This window comes from Acanthisitta chloris, unplaced genomic scaffold, assembly GCF_000695815.1.
Source record: "Acanthisitta chloris isolate BGI_N310 unplaced genomic scaffold, ASM69581v1 scaffold5214, whole genome shotgun sequence".
Classification (NCBI taxonomy): domain Eukaryota; kingdom Metazoa; phylum Chordata; class Aves; order Passeriformes; family Acanthisittidae; genus Acanthisitta; species Acanthisitta chloris.
Window position 1 is genome coordinate 1 of NW_008668630.1, and position 17,929 is coordinate 17,929.

At 38.0% G+C, this 17,929-nt stretch overlaps 1 protein-coding gene across 1 annotated transcript; it reads right to left on the reverse strand.

The window, feature by feature from the left end:
* Positions 1 to 597: 597 nt before the first annotated feature.
* Positions 598 to 17,700, reverse strand: LOC103800582 (zinc finger E-box-binding homeobox 1-like; the record flags this gene model as incomplete). Its single annotated transcript, XM_009072963.1, has 5 exons — positions 598 to 703; positions 5,597 to 5,799; positions 10,240 to 10,401; positions 12,042 to 12,104; positions 17,500 to 17,700. Coding segments are annotated over 5 exons (735 nt in total), but the record flags the coding sequence as incomplete, so codon positions are not given.
* Between the last annotated feature and the right edge of the window lie 229 nt (positions 17,701 to 17,929).

Here is a 17,929-nt window from a genome sequence, read left to right on the forward strand (position 1 = left end):
AAATGGAAGTGATCACATTTAACCTAACATTATATTATACATTAAAATATCTTAATATATATAACATATTATAAACTTGAAAATTTTTTACAAATTGCATATCAGCACTGTGTCCTGAGTCTACTTTAATATGACTAGTCTTGAATGATGACAATCACAGCCACAGTTGGAACACACAGTTCTTATGTTCTGATTATTATCAATTACAATTTTCTATCAAGTTCATAACATGCTGAATGATCTGCAAACATTGAAGAAATTTTCTATCAAAGTTCATACCATGCTGAATGATCTGCAAACATTGAAGGAAAAACAGACAAGTGAAAAAGGACTAGAAGGATACTCCATTTCTGCTGCCACAAGTCAAGTTTTGCTTAACTGTAAGAGCTTAAGCTGCAACTGCAAATCCTTTTGAGCTTTATACAGATTCCCTGCACACAGCTGAATGCTGCAGTCAGTGCTTGCAGTGTCTCAGAGGAAAAAAATAAGGGAAACACTAGAATTTTAAATGTAGACTTACAAGACTGCTATCACATCAAAGTTACAAAGAGTAGAAATAGCAACATTAGTACTCAATTCAATGCTTGATTTATTTACCACTGTGGATTCGCAGGTGTTCCTTTAGGTGATGTTTATATTTAAAAGCTTTTCCACATTCAGTGCACTTGAATTTTCGATTACCACTGGACTGCGTCACATGTCTCTGCAAGAAAGAATTCTTAATTATTGCACAGGACAGCATGTTGGGGAAACATCTTATATTTTCACATTGTAGTAAAGAAAATGCAACAGAAAACTGAGAAGAATCAACCATAATTGTAAGAGAGTGAAGGTGGTATGGGTTATGCATGAAAAAGAAACAAATTACAAGTCAGGTAAAAACTGAGACACGTGTCTTCTGAATAAATCTGGTACAGTAAAAAGAAAAAAACAAAACAAACCCAAAATATATTAGCCCCTTCTCCTAAGTTTAGATAAAGCTTGCACTGACATGTTATGTGAGCAAGAAGTTCCAGGATGCATGCTAATTCTACTTGTGAAAGCAAAACCACCAAGAAAAACCCCAAGCCCACCACCCACAGAATATTTCATGCAGGACAGAGAAACATTAAAGCCTATAAAAGCCTGTTTAAAGTTTAATCAGTTGACTTGATTTTTCCATTTACATGCTTCCAGAGCTTACTGTAGGCCTTGGATTCCTCTATGTAATGATGTCACAGGATTGCTCAAGAGAAGGTAGCTCAATGACAACAAAGGCACTCTTGGTCACAATTAATTTGCAAAATAAATGCAAAAAACTGAATCAAAATAAATAAAAATATGGAGGGATTTCCCAAGTACACAACATCAAATCTCTGCACGATTTGCACTGAAGCCCTGTGATTATTCTTCTTAAGATTTTTGCCTTGTGTGAACATTTGTTAAGTCGTAAATTATTTTAAATTTATCTTTATTGTTATCCTAGTTTTAAAAAAGCAAAAGCTAAGACAGACATGTAAATACATGTAGTATATACGTGACACGTATATGCAAGATGTAGAATTTTATCACAAACGATATAAATCTATGAAAGTGTGTTTTCACATTACGTACACTTCACAAGCTGAAGCAGTTTAATTGCTAACATGAAATGGAAGAATTAAGAAATTTTTCTGTTCAAACAAACTGCTTATTAAAAAACCCCAGCAGCTCCTTTTTAAATAGAGCTCACTTTGCAAAAAGATACTCTACGACCATTTGGAAGAAGCTGCAGATTTTTGGTAACTGGGGCAAGCATTTTCATAAACTCCTTAGCAGAGCTATTCAGTACTCTGGGGAAACAGCCTGCCTACAGGCAGCCACTGATTCCCACTGGTGTGGATTAGCTTCCTCTGGTGTGAAACTGTGGTGGGGACCTCCTGCCCCTCATCTGCTCTGCTGTGGTCAGCAGTGCTGCGAGCCGATGCTCACCGAGAGCTGCAGCTCTTCTCTGAGTGCAGACATGACAACTGGGGGCTGAGAACTGCACTGGAGAAGCAGGGATGATAAAATGGCAGGATGATGATCCTGTTTTATGCCTGCAGATCTGAAGAATCATAGTATCAACCAGGTTGGAAGAGACCTCAAAGATCATTGAGTCCAACCCTACTGTGGTTACTCGACCATGGCACTAAGTGCCACATCCAGTCTCAGCTTGAAAACCTCCAGGGATGGTGAATCCACCACCTCCCTGGGCAGCACATTCCAATGCCTGAGCACTCTCTCTGTAAAAAATCTCTTCCTAATATCCAACCTAACCCTCCCCTGGCAGAGCTTGAGTCTGTGCCCTCTTGTCCTGCTGCTGGTTGCCTGGGAGAAGAGACCAACCCCCACCTGACTCCAACCTCCTGTCAGGGAGTTGCAGAGGGTGAGAAGGTCTCCCCTGTGGCTGTGCAGGTTGCTGGATGAAAGTCTGACCTCTCTGCTGAGATATGCTGTCCAAATTATCAACCCTTCCCATTCTACATCCTGTCCTCCTTTATATGTTACAGAAACTAACAGAAGACAAATTGAGACAAGATAATCTAAATTACTTTCCAAATACTCTAATTCGACAGTTCCCTTGGGAAAAGCGTTTGGCTAAGTTGCATATTTTACTTCTCAGCAGATACTGCTCCCACCCTCCTCAGGGTGTGCTCCCTCCTGCCTCCTCCCAGGCTCTGCAGTGAGGTCTCCACTCTGACTTATCCTGATTAGCACTTGACCCTTATTCCTGGGTTTGTCAGCTGCCTTCGCTAGTCCACACAGCTTTTCAGCTCCGTTTAACTAAGTCCCTTGAAGATGATGTTCTAGATGATTGTGGCTGACTCACTGCATTTCACTTTAATGATCCAACTGCACTGAGTCTAGAGGACCATGTCAGGATTTACTTAAGCCTGCAGAGAATCAGTTACTACCATTTGACTTGAGATTATACAAGTTAACGGATCTCAGCACACATTCAGCTCCTGCAGATGCTGGACTACATAAATATTCATACTAAATACCAGGCAGGGCATGTATTCAATATGTCAGAAACATTTCTGCTCCAGTCTTTAAAATTCAGTGTTCTGTTTTTAAGGCATGGAAGTCCACATTTCTCTTCTCTAATTTTTGATGAGTTTTCCTGTTTTCCTGGTCATAGCTATGCTGGTTTGAGCTTTCTGCCTTACCTTCTTATACTTGTAATTCTTTATTCAGCTTTCTTGCTGTCTGTCCCCTATACTTTTTTATAAATCTGGGACTTCCTCAGAATTATTTTCCAGGATCTTCTTTAAAACTGAGAAATCACAACTCCTCTCTAAAGTACCAGCTTTGATACTCTTTCACCTTCATTTTCTTACATTCAAATGATTCTCTTCATTTCACCACTGTTAAAGCCACATTATTTTGTGCCTCTGATGTGTGATACATTTTTAATACACTGTACACAACTGCTGTTTTCTGCTCATTAAAGAATTCACCACAGCATTCAAAGAATACTCCTCTGCACTCTTTGAAGGACTGAAAGAAGAAACATCAGTATTAAGGTATGTAACTAGCCATTAATATATCCCTGCATCAAATATTTACTGTGCTGAGGACTGAAGCCCACTCTTTTCATACCAGAGAACCAAAACTAATTAACGAGACTCCTCAGAAGTTATTGGGAAGACATGAATTACAGGTACATCAGGGTCTTTTTACAGATGATTTGACCATGGTCCTCAAGAACTGCCATTTCTCAGCAGTGTGCACAGCACTATGAAATTCTGCAGACTACCTACAAGTGTTTTGTAAATCGATTAGAAAAAAAACCCCAAAACAAATATAAGAAGCATCTTTTCATACTTCAACATCTTTTTAAGTGCTTTACAAGTGAAGCATCACCTCCTATGAGCTGTTAGTGGTCCCTCCCAGCCAGGGGAGCCAGGAGGATCACATGGCACATGGAGGAGGGAGGAATGAAGGAGAACATGCAGGATGGCTCTCAGCTCTCTGCTGGAGCAGGAGGAGATGCAGTTTGGCCTATCTGCCCCTTGCTCAGAAGGAGCTCAGTGTGCACATAGCCCATCCACTGCCTTCGCTACACTAGAATTTATCTTTGCTCATTACTTCCTTGTACAGAACATTTACAAAATTGTCACATGTTGGACATTAACCAGCTAACAAAATTATCCAAAATAATCTACTTTCAGGTGAATTCCTTTAAGAATAAGGCATCCCATTTTAAACATGCAGCTGTTTTAAGATCCACAACCAGGAGGTCTATACTTTACTAAGAACAAAAGTTCCTTTTCCATTACATAAGTGATATAACCATGTACATGCAATGAAGCCAATTCTGAAGACATGACAACTTTGTGACAATAACATAAACAAATACCTATTTCAAATTTACCAAGTATCTAAACCATTGTAGTTTGAATTCTGGCTATGGCTTTAGAAAAAAGAACTTAAACGTGTGCAGTGTTGAGTGCCAAATACTTGACAGAAACAACATTAAAATAAAATTGTGCCTTCAAAAGTATAAACCCATTAAAAATATCTGCAGGAATACAATTTAAGCTTCCCTTTGTATCAATTTTTCTGAGAATATTTACTCATTTGGTATTTTTTATCTTTTCATTCACACTACATGCAAATACAGGAAAAGCTTCTATCCCCCAACTACTTGATGCTTCTGCTTTCAGGCTTTTAACTGGAAAAACTGAAAATAAATGTGGTAGCTCATAAAAAAGCATTATACAAATAGCATTTATAGATTTTTATAGTTAGAAATATAAGTTGCATATAACACAATAGGAACTTTTCAATTGGAAGCCAAGTCAAAAAGAGAGCTCAAATTCTTGAACTTATGGATACTTTGTAGAACAGAAGTTAATATGTCACTTGTAAAAAAATCATCTCCTTTACTCTGGGCTACAGTCTTTCAGTTTAACAAAAGATCTGTTGGTTTGGAGCTACTAGAAATGTTGAACTACCTTTCCCTTTACATGCTTTTCACTATTCACTGTTTAGCATCTTTCTGTTATGTTTGTCTCCTGTTTCATCTCTGGAGAATATCAATCTTTCTAGTCTGTCCTCAGAAGGGAACATCTCCAAGCCTCTTTAACCTGGTGGTGGAAAATGCATCTTTTTTTCTTTGGATAATTCCTGACTGTTTCAGTTGCTTCCTGAACCTCAGAGTGCCCCTGATAAACTGTGGAGGCACATACTGGGGATCAATGATGGGAAACTGTGGGGATAAAAGAAGAAAGAAGGACAGGAGAACAGAATCTCCCATAGTGACCAGATGGCTAACTCATGGAAGGCTTTTCAGGGAACCATGCCCTCAGGTTAATCCATAAACCAGAGAAAAAAAACTCGTAACATCTTTAGCCTTTTTTGATGCTTCATTCAGTACTGAAACACTGTACTTTATGCACTAATTATTTGTATATTATCTTATAGCATGAATTGCATTTAAAAACTGTACCTCACAATTCAAGCAACACAAGGGTTTGTTTCTCAAGGGCAAAAATGCTACAGCAAGTTTTGAATTATCCAAACAGGATTAGATCACAAATCACAGTGTTGTTACAGAGGACAATAAATCCTTAAATCAAATGCCACTTACTTGATCTCTTCCTGATTTGTGTGATGTCATGTGGCGGTCGAGCTGTGTTCTGTATGCAAACGTGTAACTGCACAAGGAGCAACTAAAGTTATCTTCGTTTTTTTCATGGCGATATTTAATGTGCTCCTTCAGAGAGGTAAAACGCTTGTACCCTCGATCACAATATGGGCAAGTGAGCAGCTGGGAAAATGCATCAGGTGTTCCTACACAGGAGAGACAATACGCTCTATTTGAATAAATGCAACTTCCAAACTTAATACCATCAACAAATATTTATATTTACATATATTACTGCAAGAAAACATGCAGCTTCTAGAAGCTCCATTTGTTTTAGAAAAGGACTAGTGAATTATTCAGATTTTTTTTCCACAGGTATTATGCTACTAACTACGCTGTGGTATGGTTGCCCCAGTGTACACTGGAGGGAGTTAGCACAATATGCTGATAGGACAAGGTGGGGAATGGTTTTAAACTAAAAGGGGGTAGATTGAGACTAGGTATAAGGAAGAAATTTTTTATGATGAGGGTGGTAAAACACTTGAACACATTACCCAGAGGAGTGGTAGAGATAGCAAATGTCACTCCAATCTTCAAAGTGGGCAAGAAAGAGGACCCAGGGAACTACCAGCCAGTCAGTCTCACCTCAATCCCTGGAAAGGTGATGGAGCACCTCATTCTGGATGCCATCTCTACCCATATGGAAGACAAGAAGGTGATCAGGAGTAGTCAGCATGGATTCACTAAAGGTAAGTCATGTTTGACCAACCTGATTGCCTTCTACAATGAAACAACTCCCTGGATGGATGAAGGGAGAGCAGTGGACATTGTCTACCATGACTTCAGCAGGGCTTTTGATCTGTGTCTCACAGCATCCTCACAGGCAAACTCAAGAAGTGTGGGTTGGACCAGTGGACAGTGAGGTGGACTGAGAAGAGAACTGGCGGCAGATTCCAGAGAGTTGTGATTGGTGGCACAGAGTCTAGTTTTGGAGGCCTGTCACTAGTGCTGACCCCCTGGGTTCTATACTGGGCCCAGTATTTGGTGGCACAGAGTCTAGTTTTGGAGGCCTGTCACTAGTGCTGACCCCCTGGGTTCTATACTGGGCCCAGTATTGTAGAACTTACTCATCGGTGATTTGGATAAGGTTATAGTGTATCTCCTCAGCAAGTTTGCTGATGATAAAAAACTGAAAGGAGTTGCAGACATCTCAGAGTGCTGCGCTGTCCTTCAAAGGGACCTTGACAAGTTGAAGAGATGGGCAGAGAAGAACTACCTGAAATTCGGCAAGGGCAAGTGCAAGGTCCTGCACCTGGGAAGGAATGACCCCAAGCAGTGGTACAGGTTTGGCACTGACCTGATGGAAAGTAGCTCTGTGGAGTAGGACTTGGAGGTCCTGGGGGACAACAAGCTGTCCATGAGCCAGCAGTGTGCCCTTGTGGCCAAAACCAATGGAATCCTGGAATGCATTAGAAAGAGTATTGCCAGCAGGTTGAGAGAGGTGATCCTACCCCTCTACTCAGCCCTCGTGAGGCCACAACCGGATTATTGTGTCCAGTTCTGTGCTCCTCAGTACAAGAGAGTGACATGGAGATCCTGGAGTGGGTCCAGTGGAGGGCAACAAAGACCGTTAAGGAAGCAACTCTCTTACAAGGAAAGGTTGAGGGAGTTGGGCTTGTTCAGCCTTGAGAAGACATAACTGAGAGGGGACCTCATCAATGTCTGTAAGTATGTGAAAGGGGGTGTCAAGAAGATGGAGCCAGGCTCTTCTCAGTGGTGTCAAGCAGTAGGACAAGAGGCAATGGGCAGAAACTGGTGCACATGAAGTTCCACCTGAATACAAGGAAGAACTTCTTTACTATGTGGGTGACCACACACTGGAACCGATTTCCTAGAGAGGTAATGGAGTCTCCCTCACTGGAGATATTCAAGAACTGTCTGGACGCAATCCGGTGCCATGTGCTCTAGCACGGCCCTGATTAAGCAGGGAGGTTGGACCAGAAGACCCACTGTGGTCCCTTGCAACCTCACTGATTCTGTGGTAGATGTCCTATCCCTGGAAACATTCAATGTCAGGTTGGACAGGGCTCTGAGCAACCTGCTCTTGTTGAAGATGTCCCTGTTCATTGCATGGGGCTTGGACTAAATGACCTTTAGAGGTCTCATCCAAAGTCAGACTGGTCTATGATTCTATGATACACAGATATGCATGTGTTGGTAGGACATGCTGTCTGCAGGAAAGAAAGAAGAGAGATCAAAAGTTAGGCCATAAATTTGATTCTCATGTGATGTATGGAGACTATTTTGCTGCCTTTCATGAAGTTATTTCTGTATTAGCACAGGGAAAAGTGAAATCAGATCGAAGCTAAATATGAATTCCACAAGTCTATTTCTGAGAATTCACCATTTATGAAATTTGAACTCCATCTCTTCTTATTAGCATATATTTACCTCCCATACATCGTAACTTATTCTATCCTTGAAAAATCAATGTTTTTAAGGATTGGAAAAAAATTTCTTTATAAATTGATACAAGTATGTTTAAATAAACGTAGGGTTTGCTGTATTTGATCAAACTATCCATTTATAAGAGGTGATATTCTCCAACAACCATGCTACCCTTCCATGCTTCAAGACAAAGGGGAAGCAAAAGTTGCAAGGATGCAACTATGCACTGTGCTGAGCATGAGCAGGAGAGAAAGGTGGAAGGTCTTTCCTGATTACCATTTTATGCTCTGACGCACGAGGGGAAGATTTGTACATGCTGTCATTTTAAGTTTCGGAACTATAAGAATTATTAATACTCATAAAATTAACCAGTACTTTAGAAAGTACTTCTGAATTATTTACCTTCATGACCTCTTCCAGCAGTTATCACCACAGATTGATTATATGTTCTACGAAGTAGCAATTCATTCTGCCTGTGTGGAATTTACTGACTTTATTTTTACTGAATGTGCCACTGTTCTTGCAACAGTGAAAAGGAAAAGAAGAGTCAGATCAGTCTTCATCTTACTAAACCCCACCACCTTTTCTGTCATATAGGTTCTTCTATACTCATTATGATAACAGTAAAGGTAACACTCATACTGCACTGGATTTTGTGTTGTTCTACCCCTTTCTGCTTTTCCTGGTTTAGCTGGGTTGTCCAAAAATCAATCTGTCCCCACATGGTTAGGACACAGTATACTTCCCTTCAATTCCCTTTAATCCATCTACAATTCAATTCACTTGACATAAAGAATACTGCATTTCAGCACAAATACAACTCAGTGGAAATGTCAGAAGCACATTCACTTAAATTCTATTTCCACTGGAGCAAATGGCAAAATGGCAATGGTTTTCTGAAGTCACTCAAAACTCTTAATTCTCTGTCACTTCTCTTGTCCATTCCTCCAGTTTAGAGGAATGTATCTTTAGCAAATGTCACCGTATTTTTTGGCATTTTCTGTTCCAAAATGATTAAAACACTGAGCATTATTGTTCAGCATTGTGATCTTCTGTGAAGTTACTGGGATAGGCCCAATTTAAATTATTAATACAAATGTGTATTTTTAATGATGACATGGAAATCACGCAGCAAGGCAGCAAATCTAACTTGACAATCTGTGCCACTGCAACCAGATATTAAAATCTTAAATTAATCAATGCACCTTTGAAAAAAAATCTCTAATAAAATTTCTGGAAGAGCAGAGTGAAAAGGTTAGCATTACCTCTTTCACTCTTGGACTCCAGTACAATCCTACAGCTATAATGACATTTATCTGTCCAGTTCTGCAGATTTTTTAAAACAACTAGAACACAACACCACCTAACCATTTATGTAGGATTTTACTTTCTCTTGAAAAATCATAAATACTCCAATCAAGGAACACAATCTGGTTGAAACTGAAGTTGTCACAGGTTGTGAAAGCTGAACACTTCAGAAAGCAGTACAGAATGCAAACCCAATCTGAACAGGTTTTTCCTTCAAATATTTAATGACAAAGAAATGGACAACGTATAACTTGTCATCTCACTCTGAAAAACACCTTAAGCATGAAACGTACTCAAAGAAAATACCACATCTACTTATAAATAACAACAGGTAATTACTTTTTCACATAAATGTTTCTGTATAAATGAGGTTTCTTTTTTCTCCACTGCTGTCTTTTCAAGCAAAAAAACCCCAAAGCCTGTCATAGACCGGCTATCTAACAGATCCTGTTGGGAGCTTTGTTTAGAATTACAAAAAAACAAACAAACAAAAAAGAAACATATTATAACTCCCTCTAAGTTATTCTTACATAAAACTACACTATCTTGTTTTATTCCCACTATATTTAATAAATGTTTATTCTCTTCTTTCATATAATGATGCTGAATGGATTTATGAAAGCTTGAATTTTTTTTCCATTTACTTATCATTTAGGTACTCATACAATTGAACCCCAGTGTATGTCTTGTTTCACAAAATCAAGTAGTAATGTTTTTTGCATGATGATCCCATCCTCTTACAATTATTTAACTGTCAGTGGTCCATCCACCCCCTCCCCTCTCCAAAGTTACATGTGTATGCACTGTTGTCTTTTAAAATATAATAGAACTTTTGGGTCAAGTAGTTAGTACAACTGATTTCCTAAGAACTGAACTGGTGACATATTTACCATTTTCATCCTGACCACTTGCTTCTGGTGTGCCTTGTCTCTGGTCCTCCTCAGGTGCTTCAGGGTATATAACAGCTGTATCTTCTTGTTGAAGGAATTCTTCAACATTAGGGTCATGGTTTTGCTCATTTTCTGCATCAGAATCACATTCATCTTCTTTTACTAAGAGTGAAAAACAAGACACAAGATAAGAAACAATGAGTTTAAAAAGAACATAAATGAGATTCAGTAATTCACACTGCCAGATCACCCTGTATCCAAGGATTTAAAAACTCTTTGCAATTACTAGTGTAGGTCAAGCCCTTTAGGATGCTGGATTATGCCAACTTTTAAAACAGAGAACCAATAGCATAATGATACTTAAAAACTTGACTAAACAGAGTTTGTCTCTTCAACTTGGTGCATTTTTATCCTTTGAGATTTAGCTGTTCCTCTCAACTTTCCCAAAAATCTTAAATGCAACATTATGATTTAGCCCTTGCAGTTTGCAGTTTACCATCTTGGCTCCTATGCTTGCAAAAGGAAATTTGTTGCCTTCAAGACATAATTTTTAATGTTCATTAGCACAAGCCCAGAAGATATTTAAACTCTGAATAAAAAGTTGGCCAGATGAAATGCAGCAAATGAACTCTGAGTGGCTTCTTCTTTGGTGTTGGAAGTGGCTACCAAAAAAGGTTGCAGATCTAGTCAACAGCCTTCAACATTTTCCAGTTAAAAACTTAAGAAAGAAACCAAATGAACAACTGTATTTCAAAGTTAAAAAATAATAAATTAAGTATTTTGCCTAATGCTTGTATGACAAATATTTGCTATCAAGTATTTGCTGAAATACATTGTTCATAGAGCTTATTTTTACCATGGTAGAACATTCCGTGAGAGCTCTGCAGCACACTAAATCATGACAGATGTTCTTCCCTATTAATAATGTGAGGTATATTTTTAATAGGAAGGAGAAGTTTTATGATTCATTTCTCAGTGTTGAGTCACTCAATTTACAATTTGACACAACCTTTCAAAGACATGAGGCACTCTCACATATGGACTGTAATGCAATGCATAATGGAGTTCTCCATACTGGTGTGGAGAGATCTGACTTCATAGCAACTGAAAAGAATGTGTTAAACTATAGTTTTAAACATATCAGTATTTAGATATGAGATCTGGTTGGTTGGTTGGGGTTTTGTCTGTTTATACATAAGGCTTACCCTGAAAATATCTACCTACCTAGTAAAGGCATTAAAAAAACCTGCAAACAACTTTGAAAAAGCTAGATGGGCTATATGATGATTTTTTTGTCAAGCAGAGACACAGAAAAAATAACAAAGCATGTTTGTCAGATAAAGAGTCTGAAAGTGAAGTTCACATTTTATTTTGCCTTCTGTGTAATCAGTAAAAACAGAAGAGCTGATAATAACATATTGCATTAGCTTATTTTTGTGTATTTATTAAGAGTCTAAACCACTATTTATTGACCCTCACTGTTATGTGTGGAAGATCATTGCTATTCCTTGTTTTGCCCTACAGGGTCATGGTGCTCCAGTGGCTCTGTGGTCAGGCCTTGGGCAAGAGGGATGCTCTGCATCACTGGTCCCCTGCACCTCTGGGCCCCAGACACCAAAAACGTGCCCAGACTCTTCTTCCTCAGCTAAAACACTATTGACAACTTGAGACCTGTAGCATGGAAAAGCAAAGCAGTTTCATAAAGAGAGGTGGAAGAATTCTAAAGATTTTGGAAGGATGCTCCCCTAGCCAAAATTCAGTATCACTTTATGAATAAGGGGCTCAGATTAACAAAGAAATACCTGTACATCCAATTTCATCTGTCTGAGCTTCAGGCCCCAGGATTTCCTTTGTTTCTTTTCCAGCTGAAATAGCACATTTCACAAAAAAAAAGAAGAACAAATATTGTAAAAAAAAAAAAAAAAAAAGCCCACGAAACAATCACAAAAAAAAGTCACACGGACACCAACAACTTAATATATAGACACACAGACACCAACAACTTAATATATTGGAGCTCTTTCCTCAGCAATGTTTTCTGTTTCTGGATTGTTTAGAACTGCACTAAAACACAATGTTCTTTCAAAAATATGGATGGCACATTAACTCCTCAGTGTGTGATCGGCTGAACCACAAAGATATTTCCCAGTTAAGGGAAGAAAATCTTGAAAGGAAGCAATACTAAACACCAACCATTATTTGAAGAGAGGTAAAGAGATGGGCAGTGTTTCTCCAGCAGATACAGAGTCAGGTACTTAAATGACCCTATCTACAAATGCAGTTATCTGATACACTGGAATATTATTTCCAGAAACCAGAGTATCATAAACCAAACACATTTATGCTATTTTCTCCAATTAGCAGTTTTTGGAAACGATTTGGAAACAATTTGCTGGTAATGTCTGCAAACAGCAACCTAATGTGTTCTCTTTCTTGTAAATCATCTACAAACCACTTATGGCTGTGATTGCTTCAACAAAAAAAAAAAAAAAGGATTTTAAACACGTGCTTCCCACTTCAGAACAACTGTGCACTACAGAAACATTTCACCTATTGATTCCTATATTCAATACAAGTTTCCAGGCCCCAGATGCTCACAGAGCTAATGCTGCAGAGCCAACTTGCTGCCCAAGCTCTGCTGAGCTGCAGAGTTTGAGGATGCAGCATGGAAGTTTTAACTCGCTACAGGTTGTTGGTTCCAATCAATAAATGGCCCAAGTTGTTCTTAATTTCTGTTCATTGGGTACTCTGGCCTGGGAAGTTCCCACAGGCAAGGTGACTGCTGACATCTCTGCCAGTACCTTGCTTATGCAGGAACACATAGGAAAGCTGTGTTGGTTGTTTTGCTCTTTATCAGTAGTATGCTATGATGAGAGATGTGAAATTAAAGCATAGTTTCATTATGGAAACCTTGCATGCTTCAGATCTAGACTGAAGATAAAGACTCCTCTGTGATGCATACAGGAGGTTAGACCACACAGCTGCTATGATCTGAAATGGCAACAGCTGTACTTTCATTTACCCTGCATCACTCTACCTCAGTGCAGCAAAAAATCCTTTGGTTTGGCAAGTCAAAAGCTCAGACCATTCCAGCTTTTTACTTACAGGAGAAGCCAATTTCTCCTTTATATGGAAGATAATAAATTCTAGGAGAACTTGAAGTTCTCAGATAGTACCAGCTTTCTCAGAGGAAAAGCTTGTTAATTCTGTCTACTTTGACCAAATTCCACAGACTCAAAGCATCCACAAACAGCGACAAACAAGAAATATGTTTAAAAGAAAACTTAAATCTTATCTGAATTTCAATTGTCATAAAAAAAAAAAAAATCAACCAACTCAAACAGTCTGTATTTATTGGTCAATACTGGATTGTGAATTAATTATATTTTTGGCTCACAATACCAGACTTGGTTCAGAATCCATAAGACTGGGTGCAATGCAAATTTAAATCCAAAATTTTACTTCTTAAAATCAATCACTCTTTTCCTTTAAAAAGGCTTTGTGATTTTTCTCCATTATGAAATAGGGTCTATGGATGAGGGTGAATATCTATAAGTTATTACTCACAGAAATTTAAATTATAGGGTCTCTAGTTATTCCACTGGCTTCAGTACAAATAAATGCTATGCTTCCCAAGGTAATGTTAAGGAGTTTATGGCCACATAGATTAATCTCAGTAAAGTTAAAAACCCTCTCAATTTTAATAACCATAACCTCTATTTGGTAGTGACTCTTCCCAATAGCTATAAAATAGGATATAAGACAGGGAGGAGCACTTTTCCACAGGGGGTCATCTTCCTTAATGCTGTAGGAATAATTAATAATCAGAAAAATGTTGAAGAGAGCTCTATCTTTATAGATATGCATGGTCCACATAGGAAGACAACTCTGTAACTGTGCCCTGAGAAGCCCAATTATCACACAGCAAACACAGCTACTGGGAAGCACTGGAAAGGGATGTGATGATGAGAGAATAGATCTTAAGACACTGTTCCACCAAGCAGAAGTCAGAGCTCAGAGTTCTAGATGAAATTTAAACTACCTGCTGAAAGACAGCTTAAACACAAGTCTCCATGAATAGCATCTAGGGTGTGAATATCCATCTTGGCATTACATCTGGTCATACCAGATAATTGTAAAACAGGTTCTTAGACTTCTGTATCTCATCACTGCACATGAGTTGTGCTGAGAGATATGGTGGGGCTTCCCAGGGTTAAATGCTAATGGTTTTCAAATCACAGGGAACAGTGTTAACCAGCAGCAAACATGCATGACAACTGCTGTGTCATGGGCTGACTGTAAAGATCTCTGCATGACTAAGATAACTGATCAAATTAAACCACTAGCAAAACAGAAACTGTAGGCAGAAAGACAAACTTCATCGAAATTTCCACTGAAGTCTTTATCTGCAGATAAGGAAATAAATTCCGAAGCCCATCAAGAGAGCTTCTAATTTAAATTCTTTAAAGCTAATTTTCTGATATACATGTAGCAAGCACTATTTACAGCTTACAGTATTGACTGATTATTTGCTTTTTGATTAAAAAGCTGCCACACTTTTTTAGCCTTCCTCTCAAATAATTTTTTTTCCTCAACAAGCCACCAAATATAAGAACACACTCTCAAGCACAAAGGCTCAACCTGAAATTTTGTGACTTAAAGGAATTTTTGAGTTCCAGGAAGAGATAAACATAAAACATAACTTCATTAATTTTTAAAGGTTATTTCAAAGTCTGGATTTTTTTTTTAAATTTTTTGATTTTTCAAAGATATCTCAGTTGCAGTTCTTGAGATCTCCAGATTTGCTAAATACATATAGTATGTAATAAAGCTTTAAAAGTGTATTAATAGAGGAAGTTTAACGCTTGGTTTTTTTTTTTTAATTGTAGCATAGGTTTTACTTCTAACTAAAACAAAAAAAAATTGCATTACAGAATCATTGCTGGCACACTGTCAACAAGTTGTGCAGGATACACGTGATTTACATTTTTAACCTCGTAGGACTGTTTCAGTTAAACCTCCTGAGAAACACACCTTGTATTTAAAACACCTGTTCTGAAGGTCTTTTAGAAATTCAGTTAGAATGACTGGAAACGGAAGGAAACTAATCTGATAAAGAAGTGCGACGTGTGATTTCTATTCTTGGGCATTCATGAACAGAATCAAGATGTAAAAAACTCATTCTGTCGTGTTTAGCTAAACCCAGAACTACTCAGTACTACTTTACTGATGAAACACAACTTATTTAAGGTGCTGTAGTGCATGTTTTCTAAAGATAATCACCAGTCCTGAAGATGGTGTATTAGTGTTGCACAACACCTAACCCAGTACCTTTCCCTGTATGAGAGCTCATATATTCAGCACATCTCTTTTCAGATTTCTAATGTGCAACCAAGCTCAATGATACAATTTTCATCTCACAGCTTTCCTTCTAGGAAAGCTATAAAAAGAGTAAATAGTACTTTACCATAGCAAATCAAAGCTCCATAAAACCTAATGTAGCCTTCATTTTTCTCATGTAGTCATTGCCACAAATTCAAACAATTTATTTAAAACCCCTCCTTATTATCATATAAAAAACCAAAATGCTCCAGACTGCTACAAAAGAGACTTCAGAATACATAATTCTTACAGAAGAAATTTATGGTAGTTGAACACGCCTGTATGGTAATTGATTAATCTTTTGTCTGTCTAAGCACTCAAGAAATACTGATTTCCTCAGCAAAGACGATCTTTTGTCTGTCTACGCACTGAAGAAATACTGATTTCCTCAGCAAAGACCAACACAGAGAGAAATTACCTACATTGTGAATCTACAACCACAGTATAATTGAAAATGAAATAGAACTTCGAATTTTTGCAAACAAATTTTTAAAGGTTAAAAGTGGTCCATTTTTGACATAAGTAGTCAAAAAAGATGCCATCACATGTCCTGAAAACCCCCAGAAGGTTATCTGAGGCAAGACACTGTATGATGGGTTCATCTACTGGAAATGTCCAGTCCAAAGGGTCTTGACCAAGAATCTCTGTGAGGCAGTGCTCTTTTTCCCTCCCTATTTTGAGTTTCATACACTTATGCTTGAAGGGTTCAAGTCTACACACAGCCCATTTGAATGTAACTGCAATTGCTGATAGATGCAGCCTGCAGGAGACCAAAGATACAACAGGAGAACTAAGAAAATTACCTACCTAATAATTTAGCTCCAAAATACTCATTTCCCGGCACAGCATAGCTTGGCAATAGCAGCTATGTAAAAACAGGCTGAGTTGATGCTATTCTTTGAACTCTCAGCTGCTCTCTCTCAGCTGGACTGCAGTTAGGGACCATATGACTGCTTTCCATTTATTTAGATGTGAGGTCATGCACTGTGTATTAAACCACCAGTTTTAAAACCTGGATGCTAAGAATTGTGGCTGGAGTTCAGACAAACAGGGATATGCTGGGAAATGTTCTGTATTTTTCAGGGCATTAAGGCCAAATTCCACAATAAATTCCACTAATTTATGCATTTATCCCAATTTGGCTCAAATGTAAGCATGCTGTGTGATATTATGAAACTCAGTATCTGATTCCACAGGAAAAAAAAAAAAAAAAAAAAGAAGCTCATTTTCTGATTGCTTAAAATTTTCAGCTTCTAAAGCTGCTGCATAATATGTACAACATTTACCTCCTTGTAGTGTTTTTAAAATAGATTTTCATTATGACTTACACAGCCAATTCTAAAACTAATAATCTAGAAATTATTTTTTCTGGCTACATTTTAAAAGGAAAAAATGCAGAAGCAGCTCAAAAGGAGAAATTTACATGTGAATATTACTTTGTTTCATGTTTTTGGCTTACTGCTTTCTCCCCAAGCTGAGTAAATGCTGAACCTTGCAGGGAACTATGGCTGAGACCTGCCAGGCAAAAAGACTTGGAAAAACTAAAAGCAAGTAACTAGTCTCTGATCACCCTTGAAAGTGCTGCATCTACAGATTGGAAGCTCCTGTTTAACAATGCCAATGGAATTAATGCACTTCTGAATCTGCCACAAATATTAAATAAAGAACATAAAGTGTATTACGATAAATACGTTAGAAAAACTTTTTTTTTTAATTAAAAATACTACATGTTATTTCAGTAACAAAGTGCCGCTTTTTTTTAAATTAAAAATATTACATGTTATTTCAGTAACAAAGTGCCGACAAAAAAAGTTCCAGTGAATCTTTGTTTTAAAAAAACCTTTCTTTACATTGTACCATCAGTGAAAATGAACATACCTTCATCTTCCCAGCAACTGTTTGTATTCCCTTCTCTTTCACTGCTTTCTGGTAATACTATATGGTCTGTTGGCAAGTCATCTTCTGGCACACTAGCATCACAGTCTGCTGCATCCGTTACACTTTCTTCTTCCACTATATGCAATTTATCTTCATCATCTGAATCTGAGTTTGCTTCTACCACATTGTTATAATTGGTGACTGTGGACAGACAAAAAACAAAATATGGATCAATATACTCCTAATTGACAGCACAGAAGTCCAAAGCTTTCAACACTCTGGGCCAGATGGTATATCTGGGGCATCTCCATGGAATCACATTATTATTTCTTCTTTCCATATGGGGATGGCAGTGCTTTGTGAGCAACTTGGAAGTAATAGCAGCACACAAGGAGATTCCTGACAGCTGCTGAGCTTCCACCACTGCTGG